At 39.9% G+C, this 24,044-nt stretch overlaps 1 protein-coding gene across 3 annotated transcripts in view; it reads right to left on the bottom strand.

The window, feature by feature from the left end:
- The window catches only part of USP34 (ubiquitin specific peptidase 34), a 272,897-nt gene that overhangs the window by 38,331 nt on the left and 210,522 nt on the right, over positions 1-24,044 (bottom strand). For all 3 annotated transcript variants that reach the window (XM_048842772.2, XM_048842773.2, XM_048842771.2), the window contains 15 exons: positions 18,360-18,513; positions 16,097-16,175; positions 14,658-14,711; positions 14,456-14,551; positions 12,245-12,309; positions 12,071-12,146; positions 11,927-11,974; positions 7,843-7,908; positions 5,992-6,072; positions 3,982-4,067; positions 1,781-1,949; positions 1,617-1,691; positions 705-856; positions 265-313; positions 64-168 (listed from right to left, as the gene is read on the bottom strand). In XM_048842772.2, coding sequence (XP_048698729.1) covers positions 64-168; positions 265-313; positions 705-856; positions 1,617-1,691; positions 1,781-1,949; positions 3,982-4,067; positions 5,992-6,072; positions 7,843-7,908; positions 11,927-11,974; positions 12,071-12,146; positions 12,245-12,309; positions 14,456-14,551; positions 14,658-14,711; positions 16,097-16,175; positions 18,360-18,513 — 1,355 coding nt within the window. The remainder of the gene's footprint in view (positions 1-63; positions 169-264; positions 314-704; positions 857-1,616; positions 1,692-1,780; positions 1,950-3,981; positions 4,068-5,991; positions 6,073-7,842; positions 7,909-11,926; positions 11,975-12,070; positions 12,147-12,244; positions 12,310-14,455; positions 14,552-14,657; positions 14,712-16,096; positions 16,176-18,359; positions 18,514-24,044) is intronic.

Consider the following 24,044-nt stretch of genomic DNA (forward strand, 5'->3'; position numbering starts at 1 on the left):
CCCCAGTACACTGTTCAGTTAAACCCTCTCAACAAATAAGCAGCAGCAGTGGCTGGTACTTACGTGTTCAGCAAGTCGATTATTGTACCGACACAGGCTGAAAATGAGATTGCAGGTTTGCCTGATATTGATGCCATCACGAATATGTTGAAACAAGAAAGGAAAACCCTGTAAAAGGACCAAGGTATTATTAATATCTGACAACTTTTAATGAATTTTTTTTCCCAAGGTAGTTGATTATATTTTCATATTTAGAAATATTACCTTCCCTCCTGTTAATGCTGCCATGTCGTTTTGTGACAAAGTCAAGTGCCTAAAACACAACAAAATATTTATCACTTTAGCATAGAAACCATTAAACTGGATTTATGTACTAGCAACCAGGGAACTGAGTATGTCAGCCCAAGGCGCTCTCTACTATAAATTTTAATGTTACACCTAAGAGAAAATAGATGAATTAAATTAAAACTGATACTATAATTTGAGCATGCTAAATAATTAAAAATTAGGCCTATAAAATGATTGTTCAATGGTCTTACTAGGAACTTCAGTCGTTTGGTCAGCAAAGCACTCAATATTATACTTTAAAATGCCTAAAGACACTGTGCCAGAGTATGATCTCAGTTACACTAGTGTAAAACCAGAGTAACTCCAGATTTACACAGTACAACCAAAGTCAGAATCTGTCCCTTGGAAGTTCTTGCCTTTCTGAGCGAGACTGTTCAACCAGAAGAGCAATCAGGGCAATCATCTTTTCAAGTGCAGCAGGCCTGTATTTTTCTTCTGCTAATGAAAGAATGTCTTCCTCCTCCTCCTCCTCCTCTCCTTCCTCTTCAGATAGCACTTCAACTTGTGGCTGGATAAACAGGGGGGGGTTGGGAGGGGATCCATAAACTCAATAATGACATTATATACCAGAGTTTCAAAGAGACTTCTAAATGTTTTAAATTTTTTTCTCAGTTTTGAGCATTCCAAACACCCTAATCTGCTTGCACAAATCAAATCAAACAGACATCTAATTATCTGCTTTGCATGTTCAAATATTTGTATGTGAAAACTACACAACATAAATTCAAAAGCTGGGTTGAGACCATCCTATTTATTTCTTTATGATAATTTAATTAATTACTAAGAAATTGCAAGCAAGTTTAAAGTGTACATGAAGTGAATTGGTAGTCTCAGTTCACATCTTAGCTGATAGCAGTCTACATAATACAAACTGTTGTCACAAAGGGCAATATTACTGCCAGTCTCAGCAGAAAAACCAAGGATTAAATGGATATGGAAACTGACCTATCCTCTCAGGTCTAGAAGGGGTCACTCTAAACCAGAATTGAGGCACACTGATAGGACAGTATGAAGAACCTGAATGTCTGCTGCTAATTCTGTACTAAACAAAAAACGTCAGTATACAGCATAATCAATCCAGCATTTTTCAGAAACGCTACATTCACTTGAGATGACCATATTAATTTATTTTTCTTTTAAAGTGCAAAATTTACTGAACAGTTTTGATATTATTTATCAGCTGGTAAATTAAAAAAGAAAGCAACAAGGATTACTTAGTCTGAAATATGAAAATCTATTTTTCTACAAAAAAAATATTTTAAACTTACATTTTCAGGTCCTTTAGTTCCCATGTAGAAATGGACCATTGTTGATATGGCTTGCAATGAAAGCAAGAACTGACTCTGAAAATGTAAATATTGAGTTATCTGAGTAATGCACATACATTTATATATACAAACACAATTTCTAAAACTACAAAAGCTATATTCACCTCTTCTTCTCCCATTTTGGCAAATTCATAAAGAAATGCAAAGTACTCCGTGAGATGTTTACTGTGAGGTTTAACACCATGCTCCATAATTGACAAGAGCGTCTTCACGAAGCGAGTTACACATGAGCGGCTACCAATATCTTCCACAGGACCATCCATGTCATCCGAACTGAAAACATAGTTCTATTTAGTACGTTAAACTTGCATTAGACAAAATGATCTTGAACCAGTCCAAATGGAAGTTCAATGAATCTATGTTTATATATTCCATTCTTACTGTAAAGACTCAAGGCTCCAACACTATATCAGCTATGGTAAGTATACCATGGAAGACAATTATACATCACAATATAATCACCCAAATTATAAATGGCACCTACCACTGAAATGCTTGTCAGTGTTATGAGGGTGAAAATGAATTTATTAAAGCATGCTTTTAGTCGGAAGAGGAATTTTATAAAAAAACATAATGGGATTTCATAATTAGTCTCTCTCTAACTTCCATGTCAAATTTTCTCAGTTATCAAGTCAGACAATGATTATTGTACAGGAATGTTATGGTGTTGTTTGCAAATGAGACCTGTGTTTTAGACAAGCGACAGAGATACCAGGATCAGAAAAAAGTAAGTGTTCACCATGTTTAGAAAATTTCTTCTAATGCTTTTTAAATATTCTAATCTCAAAAATGTTTTGTCTTAGAAACTTAAAATGAACCGAATCCTCTCCCTTCCATCCTCAGCAGCTGTGCTCTTCCTGAATACTGTCTAGCCACAAGCAACCTGATTTACTAACTCAGTTATCTGCTTATGGCACCTTCTCCTCCTTCTCACATCCCACCCAAGGGGACAGGCAAATATATATATTGCCTGTGCATTTCCCTCAGACACGTTTTTAGCTTCAGTACCTGTGCCAACACCACTACCAAGAGAAACTGTTAATATCCCTACCATAGTACCTGAGTCAGTTTTGCTTCCCTCTACTCTTCCCTTGGAAAATGAAGTTCCACAGAGGGGCATGTCTCCTGAAGTTATTTCTGGGTGCTAAGAAGAGATCAGGAAATGAGCCCCAACCTGTGTCACATTTTGGGAAAGACGAAGTGGCTTTCCACACCTATATGACACTGTTTGAGACACCAGGTCTCCTTATCCTTCTTGCAGCAGCCTTGTCTTAATGAGGTCTTTTTAGAAGCAGTAGAGTATGGATGCTGCTATCTTTCAACTTTAATGCTGAAATGTTAAGCACCACCACCCTCTGTAAGGCAAAATGTGGTGGTAAAAATTCAGAACCTTGCAGAGGAGAGAGAGATTATAGCAGAATCTTCCCCAGTACTGCATGATCTGGTCTGATCTTCACATTCCCACTCCACCAGCAAGAGGATAGGTCAAGAACTTTCACACACCACAAAAGGAACATGTGATGGCATTTGCCCCCATAGTGAAGGAATTTCTCCGACCCCACTGAGGGAAAAAGACCAGAATTCACACTGGGCTAAGTCATGCTGGGTCAGCGAACTGACACTATTTCTTGAGGCTGCCACCTTTTTCTTTAAAATCTCAGATTTCATTTATAGGAATGTCTGTAGCCCTGATGAGAAAATCCAGAAAACGTGAAATGAGTATGAACAGATACAGCGATTACTGCCTGAATCTGCAAAGAGCCTAAAACAACAGCCCGCAGAGGTATGAACTGTTCCATTAATCCGAATTGAGAGTGTTAACTCAGATCCCCAAAGATGGCAATTTAAAATGTTGATATCATTAACTATTTCACTGCTATCCAAACATGTAAGAAAGGAGGAGGAGGATGACAGATCTGCTCTAACTGCTCTGTTAGTGTCTCTTTTTGGTGCCACAGGTGGCAGCCATTCTGGAGAGGACTGACATATTTTCTGTAGAGCTGAAAGGTCAGAGGGGAGCCCCATGATGCATCCAAGCCCCATGAAGGGAGAGACATCCCACAAGCCCAGTGGGGTATCCAACATCATCAATCAACCATACTAGCAGCCAGGGCCACGTAGGCTCTGGGGGTGTGTTTGTTGCCAAGTGGCTTTCACTCTGTCTGTAATTGCTCCTGCTCCTACATCTCTGTTGTTTGTCTCATGCTTACAGGATAATTTAGGATAATTTAATAAGCAAATCTTTGACACAGTTGTAGCACATTTAATTAAAAATAAAAAAAGGTTTCAGGTGTAAATATTTTACCAGTCTTCCATTCCTGGTTGCAGATACAGATGTGCATGCACTGGCCTCAGTCTCTGTATCACATGAATACACAAGCGCTGGAACATCTGCAAAAGGATAAGTTATAAAATAGACTTCTTTTGTTCACTTTTTTAAGTATGCGTGGGTCTGTGTTTTTATAGTAAAGCATATTCAGGTTCCAAAAACTGTGTTTCCCAATACTAAATGTTTCAAAATTATAGTCACGATTAAGATGACCATATTCTATTTGCTGTCATGTTGCAGTATCAAACTCTAATGTGACAGTCAAACCTGATTTTAATGAACACACTTCATGGCTGGAACCTAGATACGGTCTTACTATTAGTGTATTTTGTATTATAATGAAATGGGCACCTGACAGTGCTTGTCATAAAGGTTACACAATAGTTTCCATTATTTTCTGTTCCTACATATTCATTATTTACTTTTTGCCTGACATTTTGCATACTCTGTCTCTGGGTGTGCGTAAATTTATTTCATTGTACAATAATTCTAATTAAACTTTTTTTAAGAATGTCTATGGCAAAAAATGGCTGAAATTTGAAATATACATTGTACTCATTAAGAACTAGCACATTTGTCTAATATTTAAGCGCACCCAATGAAGCACAACTGCCATTGTGACACTGCTGCATATTTAATGAGTTATACTTTTACACTGCAACTATTACCATAGCATTCTCCCCACTTGACCTGACCAAAGGAGGCACACATAGCAAAATCCTCCCAAAAACATCTTAATACCAGAAAAAGGTAAAACTGTGGTAGTGAGAAAAAAATCACTTACGATTTTAGCGTTTTATTGATACATTCTGCTATAATTTGCAAATTATAGAATTCAAGTACAGAATCTTGCAGATTCTAGCTAAGCAAGTTGTCAGTGGGACTACTTGTATCTTTTTCTGATGCAAGATATAGTCGTAATATAAGCTAATAAAAAAATGCCTTCAGCTAAGCAGCCAAAGTCAAACAGCTTGGTTCTATCTCATTCCCACCTTAGTGAGTTATGAACTTAGAGTAACTGTGAATATTCAAATACTAACACTAAGTACAGATAGCTTTTTCACTTTCATGACTTTTACAGAAAAGGAAATAAAATTCAAAAATTATGTTAATGAAAATGTTTCACAGTTAAAAATAGCACACAAAAAAACAGAAAATGCAAAAGTTAAGGTTTGAACACAAGTATTGACTTGGGAGCGTTGTACTTACAGTATGTATTATTTTTTATTCCTGTTTCTCTGGTTAAGTGTGTAGATCACTATGTCATTTTTTATGTTACAAAATATAAGTTAATATAAACAAATATGCAGTTTGACTGAGTTTATGTTGATGTTGCAAGAATCTTAAATTAAGCCCTATCTGACTTAGTGATTTTGACTGCGAACCATAACACTGCATTTATAACTGGATGGTTCTTGCTCACACAATCAGGGAGTAACTGATTGCCACATGTGGGGTTGCGAAAGAATTTTTCCCCAGGTTGGATTGGCAGATTTTCACTTTCCTCTGCAGTGAGTGGGTGCGGGTCATATGCCAGGATTATCTGAGTATATATCACATAATCATTTTCCTACTACTGCAGGGACTGAAGCACGGGTGCACCTTGGTCCCTCCTACTATCTATCTGTGGCACATAACAGTCTAGTCTCCTTTGGGCTGTTATACTTCGGTCTAATTTCAGCTGGGGAGTTATAGTGCGGGTGCTGGGTGGTGTTGGTGGCCTGTGACATACAGGAGATCAGACTAGATGATCTTGTAATCTCTTCTGGCCTTATATTCCAAGACTCTGAATAGGATTTTGCTATGAATAATATGATGTTTGCATAGCCACATAAACTTCACAAATCATATATACACATGGAGCAGGAAATGAGAGTTATGTGCAGTAATGTGAATGGCCAATAATATTGTACAATTAGTAATGAACAACCATTTCTGCTTATGGATCAAATGGTATTTTTTTGTATAAAATCATATTTTTCTTACCTGCCTCACAATTTGATTGGGACACTTGATTAGAATCTGCATTGGCCACCAATCATCATCAGCCATCCGATCCAAAAACCACTGCATAAAATACATATTATATGCTCTTTATTGTACATTTCAAATTAAGTCATATTATTTTTTCTTACAGTCATCCTTTAATATGCTATTAAAATTCAGAGGATTATTAGAAAGTATTATTATTAAAACAGAAAACATAAGTCCAAGAGAAATCTGAAAATCCTTTGTCCCTGGGGAAGGAAGAAAGAGGGAAAATAGTAACTATACATACGAGTTTGCATGTAATATCTTTAATACTCTTCATGCCAGGATTTCTAAGGTCTGGATTCAGAGAAGCTATCCCTGTTTCAGAAGGGTGCTTAAGGATGTGGTTAACCTTAAATATGCAATTAAATCCCATCAAAGTCAGTGACATTTAAGTACGTATTTAAGATTAAGTACATACTAAAGTGCTTTACAGAAGAGGGATGCTTAGGTGATTCCTGAATCAGGGCCTTAAACGCTTTTCAAAGGTGAGTAAGCATTATTATCTCTATTTTACATTTGGAGAAGATTAGTCTCTGTGAGATTAAATGTTCTTCCAAAGTCAGATGGTGAAAGGCAGTTGGGAGTAGAACCGAGGCCTCCTGAATCATAAAACTATGCTCTATTCACTACACAATGTTGCCACTTTAGAATGAACAATCCAGGTTCTTCTTTTTTTTTTCTTGGTTTAATAGTATTTTAGCATGTTATTCTATTTCTAGGTCCTTCACTTAACTTGTTTTTGGTGTCTTATTCTCAAACCACAGTGATGAATGTGTGTCACCAGATTATTAAATGTTAAATATCAATTTAACAATCTGAAGATTGGATTTGAAAACAAACACTATAATTAATGCATATATATTAGTTAACATCTATTGCAGGATATTAATTATGGCTGAAATTATAACATTATGCAGTAACAGAAGGTTTCCGTCATTAAGACTTGCAATCTCAATGTCATATTGGACACCCTTCTCCTTGCATATTCAGATTAAGACCAAATTCTGTCAATTTTTCCTCTCCTTTATCTCAAAATTCTGTTCTTTCCAGCCATATGGCAACATTCTTTGGACATGACTTCATCTTCAGGGTGCAATCTCTTTCTCCTGGCTTCCCCCCATGCTCCCATTCGTCCATACAAAAACATTAATGCTAAAATCATCCTCCTCTCACAAAACTCCTACCATGTCACTCCATTCTTCTCATCCTTTCACAGGCTTTCCTTTGCCCTCCACATCAAGTTCAAGTCCCTCATCTTCACCAGCAAGGCTCTGTATGAGTTTGCTCTTGCCTATCTCTCTACTCTTACCACTTCTTACTCTCTTTCTTACTCTCTTCACTCCACCCCAGCCTCCCATGTCACTGCTCCTTTTGTTTCCTTTCCCTTGTTTTCATGCCTTCTTCCATGCTGTGCCTTATGCATGAAACTCCCTTCTGATGTCTACTGTACCAAGTGACCAACCTCATGCCACTTAAACCCCTCTGCAAAACCTATCAATATTAAACAGTCAGCCCAAGAGGGTGTAGACAACTATGTCTACTACTACAGTCATGAAAGCGTTTTGCCTTATGGCCTGCCTACAGGCTCACCAGAAGGGGAAGCAATGTCATCCTCTTAGTCCCTGCAACATTCTTCATACAAAGTTTAGGCTTTGCACGGGGGAGGAATTTCACCTCTTAGTACACGTATGTCCAAATACTCCAAAATACCTAGTGATGCTAATCCCTAAAAATGCAAAATTTTTTATATAAAGTTGTTTTTTTACTTTTTTACCTTGTTCAACACCTCATTATTTATCTCACCTCACAAGCTGCCTGACTGTTATTAAACTGCTTTGTTAACAGTTCAATCCACTGAAGCATTGTGGGCTAAAGAGAAATAGGAAAAAAGATTTTAAGATCAAATTCCAACTTAATCTTAAATTTCTACACAACCAGTTAATATATTTAGTCTTAAGAACAAATGCAATCACAATCCATTAAAATGTTTAATGAAACTGAAATAAATCTCTTAACAAAAAAGTAATACATATTTTGGAGATTGAACTAAGTACTATGCATTGTGTAGTCACTATCCTGGCACTGCATTTTTCACATTTAAACTGATTTGATATTAATTACATCCTAAAAAAAAATCTTTCCCAAGTATTGTTTATCCTCCTCCTGCACTCTTAGGAGAAATCATAATCCATGTTTATGTTAAAATCCAATGACTCCAAATACCAACAGTTGTAACTCAACTATAATAGGGAGACCACTATTTTAATTGCCAAACAACACTATTTTAATTGCCAAAATTAATTCTCAACATGATCCCAAAACTAAAGGCATATCAAGAGTTTTCAGTTAATTAAGTGGAAATAATATTTTGTATCATTTTAAGATTTAGAATCTGATTTTAGTTTAAAAGTGAGATTAGGTGATTGATGGTAAAAAATTAGCTAATTTTTAAGAAACAAACAAGTCCACATTAGTTCTCCATAATGTACATGCTACGTTCTTGTATTGAAGTGTATGAAGAGTTTAAAGAAGTTGAAACTGCTGATAAGTAAAGAGCTTTAATTTACTGAATATATATTTTTTTACTTCCTAATTTTGGACTAGATTGTCTCTAGATCTAACACAGCCACGCAGGAATGTAGGGGGAAGTATGGACACCTGCTTGGCTGCATTAGAGATGCCTCAATTGTGGCTCTGGGTGAAAGGAGAAGAGCAGGGGTTATACACTTACAGGTGCCTCTTTCCCTCCCCCCCCCCCCCAATACCTCACAAGTAAGATGGGGGAGGGACAAGGAGCAGGGGGAGCCATAGCTCTGTTTTCTTCCCTCACACAGACCACATGAGTGAAGTAGTTTACTCCTTCGGGACAAGAGAGATGCAGAGCAAGAAATGACTCTCAGAGCCTGAGGCAAGGCAGCTAAGCACACTAAAGGGTGAACCTAAAGACTCAATCTTGCCCTTAAAGATCACCATTCAGTAAAAAAAGGAAGAGCTGAAAATTATTTTATATTCTATTATTTATATTTAATAATATCTGAGGAGCTAGTAAAAGGCTTTGTCACAGCTCTGCTTGATGTAATCTGCTTGATGTAACTACATTAGCAATCCTATTTCATTACTAGATTTATGTGGGAATATACAGACATATACACACACATATACATACATATATATACATATCTAAAAAAAATTAACACTTATTGCCAATAAATACTAGTAAAGAAAATGAGATGGGGGCCAAATCCTGTTTGCTTTACTGATAGAAGTAGTCCCACTTAACTCCTAATGTTAAGCACATGCCTAAGTGCTTTGCTGGATCAGGGCCAGAATCCTGGGCACCTTGCAGGATCAAGCCCATAACACATTTCAGCATTAGCTCACAACAGCTTCAGTTATGAGAAACATTTCATGAGAGATGAAGCGCTAAACAAGACATTGAGCTTTTCCTTTGCTCTTTTCAAAAAAGCCCACAGCCACCAGAGATAGGCAACCTCTTATCTAATGAAAGGTGGTATCTGTAACCTCTTACACTCCATTACAGTGATAGCATTTGAAAAATGAGTCCAGGTATTGTTCTGGAGCAGCTTAAGTTCACAGACCTAGGTCCTGCTGCTACTGTTTGCGTTGGTCTGCTGAAAAAAAACAGCTTTAAACAAGGAGGAACCAGGCTCTTGAGAATCCCCCTGGCATGGGAGATTTTTCTAGAGATGTATGGTTGTCATAGGAGTTCCTACACTACTCTTAGTTTGCTCCGGCATAACTGGGATAGCCAGGTGAAAAGAACTGTGGCAAGGATGCCTCTGCATCTGACTGATAGCCAGGTGCTGGAACAACTCCTGGGAGCTGTGAGCAGCTTGGGCATAAGTAGGGCCTTTTGTTTTGTTTTTTATTTAATTTTCCCCAGGGATTTATCAGTGTTTACTACTACAACAACAAAAACAGGTGGAAATTAGTGGAAAAAACTATGAATAATTTTTATGGGTAAATATTGGGATTTATTTTGGTGGATGAAAGGACAGGGGAAACTATTCAATCGATTAATGCTTTGATGAAGGGCATTCAATGTGGTTTGCTGTAGAACTAAAACAGAACTCAAAACACAATGCCCCCTCTGGGTCTAAGAAAACAATATATCTCTAAACCCCAAATAAAACTTTTCATTTGAATAATAAGTTAACTGTTGTAGACTTAGAACTATTAGCCTATAAATATTTACATTTATTAATTGGGCCACACCATTTGCAGTGCATACACTCAACTTCATCCTTTCCTCCTCTCTTTGTTTTATTTTTAAACTTCCTTGTGTTCTGAAATGTATTCTGATACAGATTTTCGTTTTCTTCCCATTTGAGTGTGTCCGATCTTTAAACTGTTATCTGCTAACAGCTTGAAATGTGTACGTGGTGGGCATGAGATTTGTCAGTATGTTGAGATGCGCATGCACTTCAGAGCTTGCGTGCATGCGTGCCTGTTTGTTTATTGTGTGTAACTTTTAGACCAGAGGTTCTCAACGCTGGGGGGCTGTGAACAGGTTTCAGGAGGTCCTCCAAAATAAAACAGAAAGCAAGGCTGGAGTTAGACTCACTGGGGCCCAGGGCAGAAAGCTGAAGCCTGAGCCGCACTATGTGGGGTTGAAGCCAAAGCCTGCGCAACTTAGCTCTGTGGGGCTCCCTGAGGTTTGGGGCCCCAGGCAATTGCCCTGTTTGCAACCCCTTAATGCTGGCTCTGGGCTGTTAATCTACTGGATACGCAGAAAAACAACTGCTGTGGCACAGGTGGGCCACAGAGTTTTTATAGCATTTGGGGGCGGGGGGGGAGGGGCGACTCAGGAAAAAAAAAGGTTGAGAACAGCTTTTCTAGACTAATACAGAGCCTTACTTCAACAGGCAACTTTGCATGTATAAACAAATTAATGTATTATTGTAATACATGTACCTCATGCAATGTATAGCATTTTCCTAATAAAACAAGTTATTTTTATATATTTGAACGATACAAAAGTAGGGTGAAAATCGGAAAAAATGAATAATACTTTTTATAAAACCTGGGTGTTTTTTCCAGTAAAAATCAGTTTAAATGGAAAACAACGGGGTTTAGGCATAAGTTACAGCAGTCCTAAAGCTGCACTAATTTATGCCAAATTGTGGCCAGACCCTCAATCTACTGGAAACAGTTCTGTATCAAACACAGTCCAGGTGGACCAGAGTATCTGGCACACAATCTTCTTGAACATAAGTGTTATATACTGTATGAAAAGGTCTGAAATTTTTTTTGACTTTTTTTTCCCTTGCTTGTTTTTATATTAGAAATACAGGTCTTGACTAACCTGGATGACTGAAGAATTGACATCACAGATACAAAGAAAGTAAATCAACGGAGAGTTAAAAGGATTTTTATTCGGCCCGATTGAAACTCTTTGTTTTGTGTTTATGTGAATATCTATTTAACTGAAACACTTACAAGCACAACTCTCTTTATTAAGGATTCAACACCCTGCCCCTTTGATTATAGCCTAAAAAAGATTCTAATTCACATCTCTGAATCATACAGTAATTGTTCCATCAAAAAGTGAATACAAGATTTGTCAGTCCTGACATTTCTAAGGGAAAAAAACAACCCAACCCAGCCCAACACTCCCCATCCCTACCACACACAATTTTTCAAGCCTTAAATTTACACTAGAAAGAAGCAAAGAGGCACAAACCCATTTTTATGCTTTTCATTTGAGGGTCACTATGAAATCTGAAACTGTACACATTCTTTGTAGTGACTACTGTGTATGTTTGACTCAAAACCACATCCTTTTACATAAAAGCACAGAGGGACAGGTAAATTTCACTGAATTCATACAACTACTTATTATGAATTTATAAGCAAACCAACACACCTTTTCTTTTGAATGGATAAATGTCTCCAGAACAAAGGAAGTGCTTAACTGCAAGAAAATGTTATACAATTAATCAGTGTCCAGAATTATCATTTAAACATATTCCGTTTAGAAGAAATGTTTTATGATGTTAAGATACTTTACCTTTGCTGTCATTAGGGAGACTGCTTTTGGATCTGGTAATGTGCTTGGAATGCTACTACACAACTGCCACATAAACCTAGAGTCAGTAATATATTTTGTTAATTAAAATAAATTTTAAAAATCTGGATTGAGTAAAAACATCTCAGAATAATATGTATTTACAGCAAAACTTACCCAAAATATGTATGTTCAAAAATGTTCTTGTCTTGAAGAAACTGCATGTTATCATGCCATATCCACTGAAGAAAAAATACTAACATCAGATACAAGAAACCAGTTTTCTTCATTAAAGTTTGTGTGATTTAAAAAATAAAATTAACATTGGTTGACTAAAAACCCAATCTTGTCTCTCAATTTTAGTTTAAAATATAGGTTCAATGTTTTATTTCTACTATGGCAGACGACAGTTCCCAATCGCCCCTCCCTTCCACACACACACACAAACACCTTTCCACATACTTGCTTACTTGTCCAAGATTTTTAAAAATAAGTACCTAATACTAGGTTTCTCAGTCCATATTTAGGTGTCTAAATTAGTGGCACAATTTTCAAAAATGCTAAGCACCCAGCATCTCCCACTGAAGTCATGCAACCCCATTAAAGCCAACAAATAAACATTAGAAGTAATGTCAATGGGGTTGCCTGGGTGCAATTAAGGAGTATGGGCTTGATCCGAAGCTCACTGAAATTAATGGAAAGACTTATGTTGACTTCAATGAACTTTTGATAAAACCCTGAAGGCAGAATTTGGGTCAAAACAACATTTTGTGCCAGATCTCCTTGACTGAAATTTTGTTTTTGACCAAATTGGTTTGCACAATTTTTTTTCCAATATGAATGATTTGAAACTTTAACTCTTTGCTGAAGTCTTCTATGGATTATTTTTTAATTGGGCAGGACTGAAAGCATAATCTGATTGGCTGGCTAAGGACTAGACCAGTGATGCCCAACTTTTTCATTGTTTTCACTGTTTTTCAGTGTTCATTCACTGAGAGCCAAAACATAAAAGTGGCCACAAATCAGTACATTAGGACAGATTCCCTGCTGTTTTTTGTTCTCTAGGGCCACTCCGGTGGCAGAAGAGGAGTTAAAAAAACAAAAACAAACAAAAAAACCCCCAATCAAATGCAAATTCCCTATTAGGGATACCACTGGCACAGACAGAGATGCATCTCTAACAGGCACAGGGTTGACATGTTCAGCTCCTATGCCTCTTTCCCTGCAATTTTTTGCAAAGTATGTGCATGGAGTAGGTGGTTAAGAGACATGGAGGATGTGAGGCAAGTGCATGATGTGTTCCAACTATTTCCTGCTGGCATATAGTCCCTCAACAGCCAAGTCCCTTGGTAGCCAGCTGACAAGTTAGAGCACCCCTCAGTGCTTTTATGTGCTATAAAATAAGGGAGATGCAATGGGTGACTGATTCTCAGCTTCTCTTCTCTTCCTCTCACATCCTCTGCTAGGCACTTCCCTACGTCAAGCAGAGCCAGTTGAGTTCCTATCCTGCTCACAAGTCTGCAGGAAAGAACTACTCTCTCATTTCCCCTCTGCAACACAACAGGCAACTAGTGAATGAGCGCTTTAGCAGCTGCAGTTACTCAGAACACTGTCTGTCATGTTAGAGCTACAGTAGAGGCATTGCCTCATCTTCTCCCCACAGCAACAGGGCTGATTCAAACACTTCAGTTTAACAATCACAGGCCATAATCCCAAGATACAAGCTTTCAATTTGTAATCAATACAAATCTTCTTAATGCATTTTGCGATCAAAGGCCACAATTTAGAGCCTTGAAGGCCACAGGTAGTTTTTGGCCTGGGGCCTTACTACAGAACAAGACACCCAGCTAAATTATGTCACAACAACTGCACAACCTAGTCTGTGTTATGCCTTATACGTATAATGGACCATCTTCTTTATTGTGCTTTCTTTGATGATTATGCTGCCAGCTCTCAATTACATATTCTTTTCACTTTAGAAATATCAGTGAATTTCAGTATTTTATATAATTTAATATCCATTTTACACTTTTTGTCTTGTTGCCAGCATTGCTATTTTTTATTTAAATAAAATGGAACTTACAAAAAATGCAACCTTCCTTTTTTTTTTTTTTTTTAAAGGTTACGAGACCAAGTTTTAGTTAATTTTTACTGCTGGGTTACAAACTCTGGAAAGTAGTGGATTATAATGGAAACACTGACACAATGTTAATTTTAGCAATGTAAAGAGTAATGTTACATTACAAAATGTTCTATGAAAGATGGCAAGCCTTTCAATTATCTTAATATTTAAAATCAAATTTTATTTTCTATATTTACTCAGATCCCACTGATTGGGATAGGATTTCTTACTATATTTTTACATTGTTAAAGCAAACCAACTTGTACCTCCAGCAACTCTGATGAAACATCAAACTTGTAGTCTTTGCCATTTTCTTCCTCTGGTTCCATCCGTTTATAAAACAGCATGTACGCACTATGTGTCTTTAAGGGAAAAAGAAATCTGTATAACTTTTGCTCTACAGAGAGATTACTTAGGTCATAAATTTAAAAATATATTTACTTAGCAAATGAAAGGGGAAAAGGGTACCTTTTCAAAGGAGAAGTCCATAAATTTATCAGTGACAGAATCATATGTCTTGGTCTGTCAAAAAGACAACATGGGTTACTGAAAATATTCATTACAAGCTAGTTATTATGGCCTCATTGTGGATGGTTCTGGTCTCAGTATGCAAGGAGGCATCTCCACTTTATGCCCTCTATGCAGGGTCTGCCATCAATTATATTCCTTGCTCATCGTTAAATAATTTTTAGTTTTTTGTAGTAGCTTACTTTCATTTTCCAAGGTGGCATATGCAGTATTTTGACTCTGACTCCTCTCATATTTCTCCAGACCATATCCTCTTTTTTTGGAGTCTGCAGAAGTTTTGCAGATCTTCTGCATGGAATCAATTTTGTGTTGTACTTTGGCATGGCAACTTTACCAGGTGGAATTTTTTAGCTTGTTCATGGAATTGTTGTAATAAGCTGTTATTAATCATGCAAATCAGGAAAACACATGGCCATAGGCTTTTTATACACTGTGAATGTTTGCAATTGGTTTAACAGTGCTTTGTACTAAAGGTGTGTAAAAATATTCACCCTGCTGACAAAAGGCTGATTCATACGGTAGATTCAAAAGTCAACGCAAGAAGCTGGAACAGCCTTGTAAAGTAATTGGCTTTTAATATTTATTTTAAATCCATGAAACTCCCTTCTCTGACCGAAAGAAAAACTATACAAGGCATAGGTCTGAATACACAAACATTAAACAATTGTTTAGGGATGGGTGCGTGCCTGATTTGCCAATTCTTTCCGGCCAGTAGTCTGAAGAACTACATTTTCTGGCAGCTACTGGTGGTTCCTGAACCATTAATATTAATATGTTTTATACTTATTAGTGCTTCTCAGTCAAGGATCTCAAATGCTTTAAAAAAAGTTATCACTATTGTACAGATCAGGAAACTAATGTAATGTGAATAATAATATACACGAGTTATAAAGGATATCAATTGCTATGCAACTGTTTATTTGGGCAAAATGCACCTGTATTTATAAAGTTAATGTACAGCTATTTCACTAATAGACTTTTTTTTAAACACATACAAAAAACTAATTTGGCTCTGCATTCCACCCAAAAAATTCCCAATTCACCAAAAGAACTTCCCTCTTCATCAACTTACACTCCAGGTAACCCACTCCCTCTCAGGGAAAGTTTGGGCAACCAAACAGACTTTGCACCATGGCCTGAAAATAAACAGACTCAGGCTGTACAGTCTCCTTGTCCCTACCACAACCCTCTCAATGAAACTCCCTTAGCAGCTTCATATACATGTTGAACTGGAGGGGTATGAGGGCAAGGCAGAGCACTATGGAACCCGAGTGACTGAGTCCTCAGGGCAGGGCTACTGTCCAGTACTACCTTCTGAGATTGTAATAAAAAAAAAGGGTGGGGTGGGGAGAAGTCTTGAGGTAAAGGCTACAACTTACAGTCATTTCTCCACCAAAACATTCAGAAGCAAGCTGAGCAGAATCAAACGGTTTTACTTCAGCATCATTGAAAAGATACCTATAAAAGATTAAACTTTTGAATCAGTTGTCTGTTACCTCTCTTACAGTAGACGAAGAATACCAAACATCTACATCAAAAGAATGACATTTATACGTGAAAGATAAAACTATGAGGAAGTAAAGGCAAAATCACATTCACATTGACCAGCTAATTTGTTATTTGTCAATCAGTAGCCAGGAAAATGACATGAGCACCTTCCCTCAAGAGAAAAAGGACTTATTATTCAGAGAGATGGCTTTCCACTAGAATGAAAAGAAAATCATAGATTCCACCCCTCAAGGGAAAAAAAAAACAAGTCTGTGGAGGGAACAGGTTGATTGCCCAAAACCTTTGTACCCATTCTTAGGGGCAGAGAAGGAAGGCTTGGGCACACTCCCAAAATACCGCAACTAGACTTAGACAGCTGAAGGAACATCTGACTGCAAAGGATTGACTTTTTCCCAATGAAGAGGACCGAGTCCTTTTTTCTGAAAATATAAATTTGTTGCCTGACAAGTTAGAGGGGGGTTGAATCCACTGTTTCTCACAAAAATGCTATTCCTTGTTAAGGGAAATACTATTTTACAGACGTGGAACAAGATACCCCACCTTCATGGACAAATTTCATAATGCTCAGCAAACAAATTCAGAGGAGCTGAGGAGCTTAGTGGACAGCTTGAGGGAGTCCAGCACATTATTATTTAGACTACTGAAAGCCAAAGGAACCCTGGATGGATAGATGGATCTAGATCTTTAATGTTTTAGGAAGGGAGCAAAATTTATTTTTCTAAGTCACAGGACATCTTTCCTTCTTCTGAAACATGATCAACAAGAGAACTTATAAAAAATTGAGAAGAAAAGGGCAATGTCAGACTCTTAAAATCCAACACCACTAAGCAAGGAGATTGATGCAAGGTTTTTCCAAAAGTAACCCCATTAAAGAACATTACAATATGAATGTGATGTTCAGCTAAAATGGACACAATGATTGTTACAAGAGGAAGTCTCTGCTGAAGACCTCTGCTAGAGAAACTGCCTCCCTCCCTTTCCCTTTTCTATTTGGGTTAGCAAAAATAAAGGCTACAAAATTTTCAGACATACCACTGATAATTACATCTGATAAGTGTTAAGCACTGAAAAAATTCAACAGATTGGAAAACACTAGCAAATTTGTAAATTCCAGATGAGACAAAACAATATTTTGCATGTATCAAAGAACAGTAAGGACAGATTTTGATAACTGTAACTGTAACTGAGAATTTCCCAGATGTAGAGTTGAATAGATTTAAAGAAAAGCAAAATGAAAAGTTAAGCACCGCCATGAAAATTGATAGTTAAAAACTGAAAACAAAAAGGACAAAGTTGAAGGACAAAGAATAATTATTATCATAATGGAAACAAGTTGGGTTTTTTTTTTCTGAATCTGCTTTACAAAAGAAAATTTAAACATTCTCTTCCAAAGCAGTTGGCATCTCTCTGACATACAGAAACCTAGTCATTTTACCAAAGTTGTTAATGTGCATTGAACTGCTAATAATACATTTTACTGCAATATTAATTAGCATAAGAAAGCCCACAGTGTAAAGAGTAATGATTTTGTTCTGCTTCATATATGTCTTGCATACATCAAAGTTATTACACAAGCATGTATGCTGAAGTGAGCAGTAGCTCACGAAAGCTTATGCTCAAATAAATTGGTTAGTCTCTAAGGTGCCACAAGTACTCCTTTTCTTTTTACTGATTCTTTACAATCTTATGACCTGCATCAGAGCATCTTGTGCTGAATATATGCAAACAGGATTAATAGCATGTGGTGGTCTGCACCTATTGGCATGGCAAAGCCAATGAACTTTACAAAATTGATGTAACACAAGCAAGAAATGTAGGCAAATCTGACCTATCTTTAAACTTTTATAGTTTAATAGAGAACATACTGTGGATTTTAAATAGCTACTTTCTGATCAATCCACCCAATGCTCACCCTCTTTTAAAGGCCCCACCAAAACCAGGAGAAAATGTTTGTTGACTGGAAGAAGATAAATTGATAAATAAATATATTTGCAATCACTTAACAGGACAGTTCAAGCAAGGGAGTTAAAGTACCCTATTTGAAATAGATGACATTGTCATCTTAAGAATTTTCCAATACATCACAATACAAATACATCACAAACAAGAATTATTAAACACTTAACAACTCACCATTTGTTGTTTTTGTAAGCATGGGGATTGACTATATCTCTGATAAAACTGTAGTAGTGACCACCATCTGCTGTTCCTGTATGAACGGTCACGCCTATCAAATCGTACTCGTAACTTTCAGTTTCTTTTAAATATTCACTGTCGTCCTTAAAACCTTAAATAATTTAATACAATATTTAGCAAGTTATTCCTTTAACCTTCACAACACTAGAATTAATACAGATAACTTACAATAAATACTTCTTGCCAAATACACTGACAAACAGCATATATCTTCTAGGCACTGCAATAGGTAGCAGCCAGAAAGCCCACACCCAACAGGTGGAGCACGGGTCACTATTCTTCTGGGGTTGCTTCTGACCCAGAATACAAGCATACACAGTAATGCTTTTGCAGTTTATGTATGCTCCTTACTGGTGGACCATTTTATAAAGTTCAAGAATTTGGCCACCATATTATCCTGCAAATATAAAACAAGTCAACAACAAACTATACATAACAAGCCAGGAATTTTTAATTCATTATAAAAATAGTTTTATCAATAATTTATATTGGTTATTGTGCTGTATTTACAAAGAAAATTATTTAGCAGTCACTGGATATTAAATATAATAAATTACAATTTCTTTGTAAACAAATAAAAATATAGGCTTCATAAGCCTTGAGCCCTGGTCTACACTAGGACTTTAGGTCGAATTTAGCAGCGTTAAATCGATGTAAACCTGCACCCGTCCACACTATGAAGCCCTTTATTTCGACTTAAAGGGCTCTTAAAATCGATTTCCTTACTCCACCCCTGACAAGTGGATTAGCGCTTAAATCGACGTTGCCGGCTCGAATTTGGGGTACTGTGGACACAATTCGATGGTATTGGCCTCCGGGAGCTATCCCAGAGTGCTCCATTGTGACCACTCTGGACAGCACTCTCAACTCAGATGCACTGGCCAGGTAGACAGGAAAAGAACCGCGAACTTTTGAATCTCATTTCCTGTTTGGCCAGCGTGGCAAGCTGCAGGTGACCATGCAGAGCTCATCACCACAGGTGACCATGATGGAGTCCCAGAATCGCAAAAGAGCTCCAGCATGGACCGAACGGGAGGTACGGGATCTGATCGCTGTTTGGGGAGAGGAATCCGTGCTATCAGAACTCCGTTCCAGTTTTCGAAATGTCAAAACCTTTGTTAAAATCTCCCAGGGCATGAAGGACAGAGGCCATAACAGGGGGTAGCAGTGCCGCGTGAAACTGAAGGAGCTGAGGCAAGCCTACCAGAAAACCAGAGAGGCGAACGGCCGCTCCGGGTCAGAGCCCCAAACATGCTGCTTCTATGATGAGCTGCATGCCATTTTAGGGGGTTCAGCCACCACTACCCCAGCTGTGTTGTTTGACTCCTTCAATAGAGATGGAGGCAATACGGAAGCAGGTTTTGGGGACGAAGAAGATGATGATGATGATGATGAGGTTGTAGATAGCTCACAGCAAGCAAGTGGAGAAACCGGTTTTCCCGACAGCCAGGAACTGTTTCTCACCCTGGACCTGGAGCCAGTACACCCCGAACCCACCCAAGGCTGCCTCCTGGACCCAGCAGGCGGAGAAGGGACCTCTGGTGAGTGTACCTTTTAAAATACTATACATGGTTTAAAAGCAAGCATGTGAAAGGATTACTTTGCCCTGGCATTTGCGGTTCTCCTAGATGTAGTCCTAAAGCCTTTGCAAAAGGTTTCTGGGGAGGGCAGCCTTATTGCGTCCTTCATGGTAGGACACTTTACCACTCCAGGCCAGTAACACGTACTCGGGAATCACTGTAGAACAAAGCATTGCAGTGTATATTTGCTGAGATTCAAACAACATCCGTTCTTTATCTCTCTGTGTTATCCTCAGGAGAGTGAGATCTAATTCATGGTCACCTGGTTGAAATAGAGTGCTTTTCTTCAGGGGACACTCAGAGGAGCCCATTCCTGCTGGGCTGTTTGCCTGTGGCTAAACAGAAATATTCCCCGCTGTTAGCCACAGGGAGGGGGGAAGGTTGAGGGGGTAGTCACGCGGTGGGAGGAGGCAAAATGCGACCTTGTAACGAAAGCACATGTGCTATGTATGTAATGTTAACAGCAAGGTTTACCCTGAAAGAGTGTAGCGACTGTTTTATAAAATGTGTCTTTTTAAATACCGCTGTCCCTTTTTTTTTCTCCACCAGCTGCATGTGTTTCAATGATCACAGGATCTTCTCCTTCCCAGAGGCTAGTGAAGCTTAGAAAGAAAAAAAAACGCACTCGCGATGAAATGTTCTCCGAGCTCATGCTGTCCTCCCACACTGACAGAGCACAGACGAATGCGTGGAGGCAAATAATGTCAGAGTGCAGGAAAGCACAAAATGACCGGGACGAGAGGTGGCGGGCTGAAGAGAGTCAGTGGCGGGCTGAAGACAGGGCTGAAGCTCAAATGTGGCGGCAGCGTGATGAGAGGAGGCAGGATTCAATGCTGAGGCTGCTGCAGGACCAAACCAGTATGCTCCAGTGTATGGTTGAGCTGCAGCAAAGGCAGCTGGAGCACAGACTGCCACTGCAGCCCCTCTGTAACCAACCGCCCTCCTCCCCAAGTTCCATAGCCTCCACACCCAGACGCCCAAGAACACGGTGGGGGGGCCTCCGGCCAACCAGCCACTCCACCACAGAGGATTGCCCAAAAAAAAGAAGGCTGTCATTCAATAAATTTTAAAGTTGTAAACTTTTAAAGTGCTGTGCTTAAAGTGCTGTGTGGCATTTTCCTTCCCTCCTCCACCACCCCTCCTGGGCTACCTTGGTAGTCATCCCCCTATTTGTGTCATGAATGAATAAAGAATACATGAATGTGAAGCAACAATGACTTTATTGCCTCTGCAAGCGGTGATTGAAGGGAGGAGGGGCGGGTGGTTAGCTTACAGGGAAGTAGAGTGAACCAAGGGGCGGGGGGTTTCATCAAGGAGAAACAAACAGAACTTTCACACCGTAGCCTGGCCAGTCATGAAACTGGTTTTCAAAGCTTCTCTGATACGTACCGCGCCCTCCTGTGCTCTTCTAACCGCCCTGGTGTCTGGCTGCGCGTAACCAGCAGCCAGGTGATTTGCCTCAACCTCCCACCCCGCCATAAACGTCTCCCCCTTATTCTCACAGATATTGTGGAGCACACAGCAAGCAGTAATAACAGTGGGAATATTGGTTTCGCTGAGGTCTAAGCGAGTCAGTAAACTGCGCCAGCGCGCCCTTAAACGTCCAAATGCACATTCTACCACCATTCTGCACTTGCTCAGCCTGTAGTTGAACAGCTCCTGACTACTGTCCAGGCTGCCTGTGTACGGCTTCATGAGCCATGGCATTAAGGGGTAGGCTGGGTCCCCAAGGATACATATAGGCATTTCAACATCCCCAACAGTTATTTTCTGGTCTGGGAATAAAGTCCCTTCCTGCAGCTTTTGAAACAGACCAGAGTTCCTGAAGATGCGAGCATCATGTATCTTTCACGGCCATCCCACGTTGATGTTGGTGAAACGTCCCTTGTGATCCACCAGAGCTTGCAGCACTATCGAAAAGTACCCCTTGCGGTTTATGTACTCGGTGGCTTGGTGCTCCGGTGCCAAGATAGGGATATGGGTTCCGTGTATAGCCCCACCACAGTTAGGGAATCCCATTGCAGCAAAGCCATCCACTATGACCTGCACATTTCCCAGGGTCACTACCCTTGATATCAGCAGATCTTTGATTGCGTGGGCTACTTGCATCACAGCAGCCCCCACAGTAGATTTGCCCACTCCAAATTGATTCCCAACTGACCGGTAGCTGTCTGGCGTTGCAAGCTTCCACAGGGCTATCGCCACTCGCTTCTCAACTGTGAGGGCTGCTCTCATCTTGGTATTCATGCGCCTCAGGGCAGGGGAAAGCAAGTCACAAAGTTCCATGAAAGTGCCCTTACGCATGCGAAAGTTTCGCAGCCACTGGGAATCGTCCCAGACCTGCAACACTATGCGGTCCCACCAGTCTGTGCTTGTTTCCCGAGCCCAGAATCGGCGTTCCACAGCATGAACCTGCCCCATTAGCACCATGATGCATGCATTGGCAGGGCCCATGCTTTCAGAGAAATCTGTGTCCATGTCCTGATCACTCACGTGACCGCGCTGACGTCGCCTCCTCGCCTGGTATCGCTTTGCCAGGTTCTGGTGCTGCATATACTGCTGGATAATGCGTGTGGTGTTTAATGTGCTCCTAATTGCCAAAGTGAGCTGAGCGGCCTCCATGCTTGCCTTGGTATGGCGTCCGCACAGAAAAAAGGCGCAAAACGATTGTCTGCCGTTGCTCTGACGGAGGGAGGGGCAACTGACGACACGGCTTACAGGGTTGGCTTCAGGGAGCTAAAATCAACAAAGGGGGTGTCTGTACATCAAGGAGTATTTCAGGCAGGACTTCACGGAGGGTTCCAATAAGAAATGGTGCACCTAAGTTATCGTTCTTATTGGAACAAGGAGGTTAGCCTGGCCTCTGATTGATACATGGCTAGATTTACCTCGCTGCACCTTCTCTGTGAGTGACTGCAGTGTGACCTAGAGGAATGAGTCCCCTAGACAGGGGAGGAGGCAAATGAGTACAAAACAAATCTGGTCTATTTCTTGTTTTGACCCACTCCATCTATCTTTTACATCTTTGGCTGGCAGCAGACGGTGCAGAAGGACTGCATGCCATCCACATCTCATGGCTGCTCGGCAGAAGATGGTACAGTACGACTGCTAGCCATCCTCATCTCTTGCCTGCCTGGCAGAAGATGGTACAATACGACTGCTAGCAATCCTCATCTCTTGCCTGCCTGGCAGAAGATGGTACAGTACGACTGCTAGCAGTCCGTATCGCCTGCCCGCTCACCATAAGACGGTTCAATAGGACTGACTGCAGGACTAAAGAGAATGACCTGGTCAAGTCACTCCAAATTTAGTCCCTGCGCCCATGTCTGCCCAGGCGCTCCCAGCCGACGTGGCCAGGAGCACCTCGGACACGACGAGGACGACTACCAGTCGTATTGCACCGTCTGCTGCCAGAAGGCAATGGGTTGCTGCTACTGTGCAGCAAAGCCGTACCGCGTCTGCCAGCACCCAGGAGACATAGGGTGACGGTTACCTGAGCGGGCTCCATGCTTGCCGTGGTATGGCGTCTGCACAGGTAACTCAGGAAAAAAGGCACGAAATGATTGTCTGCCCTTGCTTTCACGGAGGGAGGGAGGGAACGGGGGCCTGACGATACGTACCCAGAACCACCCGCGACAATGTTTTAGCCCCATCAGAGTGCTCCATTGTGACTGCTCTGGACAGCACTCTCAGATGCCCAATTGTTTGCCGTTGCTCTGACGCCGGGAGGGGCGACTGAGGACACGGCTTACAGGGTTGGCTTCAGGGAGCTAAAATCAACAAAGGGGGTGGCTTTACATCAAGGAGTATTTCAGGCAGGACTTCACGGAGGGTTCCAATAAGAAATGGTGCACCTAAGTTATTGTCCTTATTGGAACAAGAAGGTTAGCCTGGCCTCTGATTGATACATGGCTAGATTTACCTCGCTGCACCTTCTCTGTGAGTGACTGCAGTGTGATCTAGAAGAATGAGTCCCCTAGACAGGGGAGGGGGGGAAGCAAATGAGTACAAAACAAATCTGGTCTATTTCTTGTTTTGATCC

This window comes from Caretta caretta, chromosome 3 (assembly GCF_965140235.1).
Source record: "Caretta caretta isolate rCarCar2 chromosome 3, rCarCar1.hap1, whole genome shotgun sequence".
Classification (NCBI taxonomy): Eukaryota; Metazoa; Chordata; order Testudines; family Cheloniidae; genus Caretta; species Caretta caretta.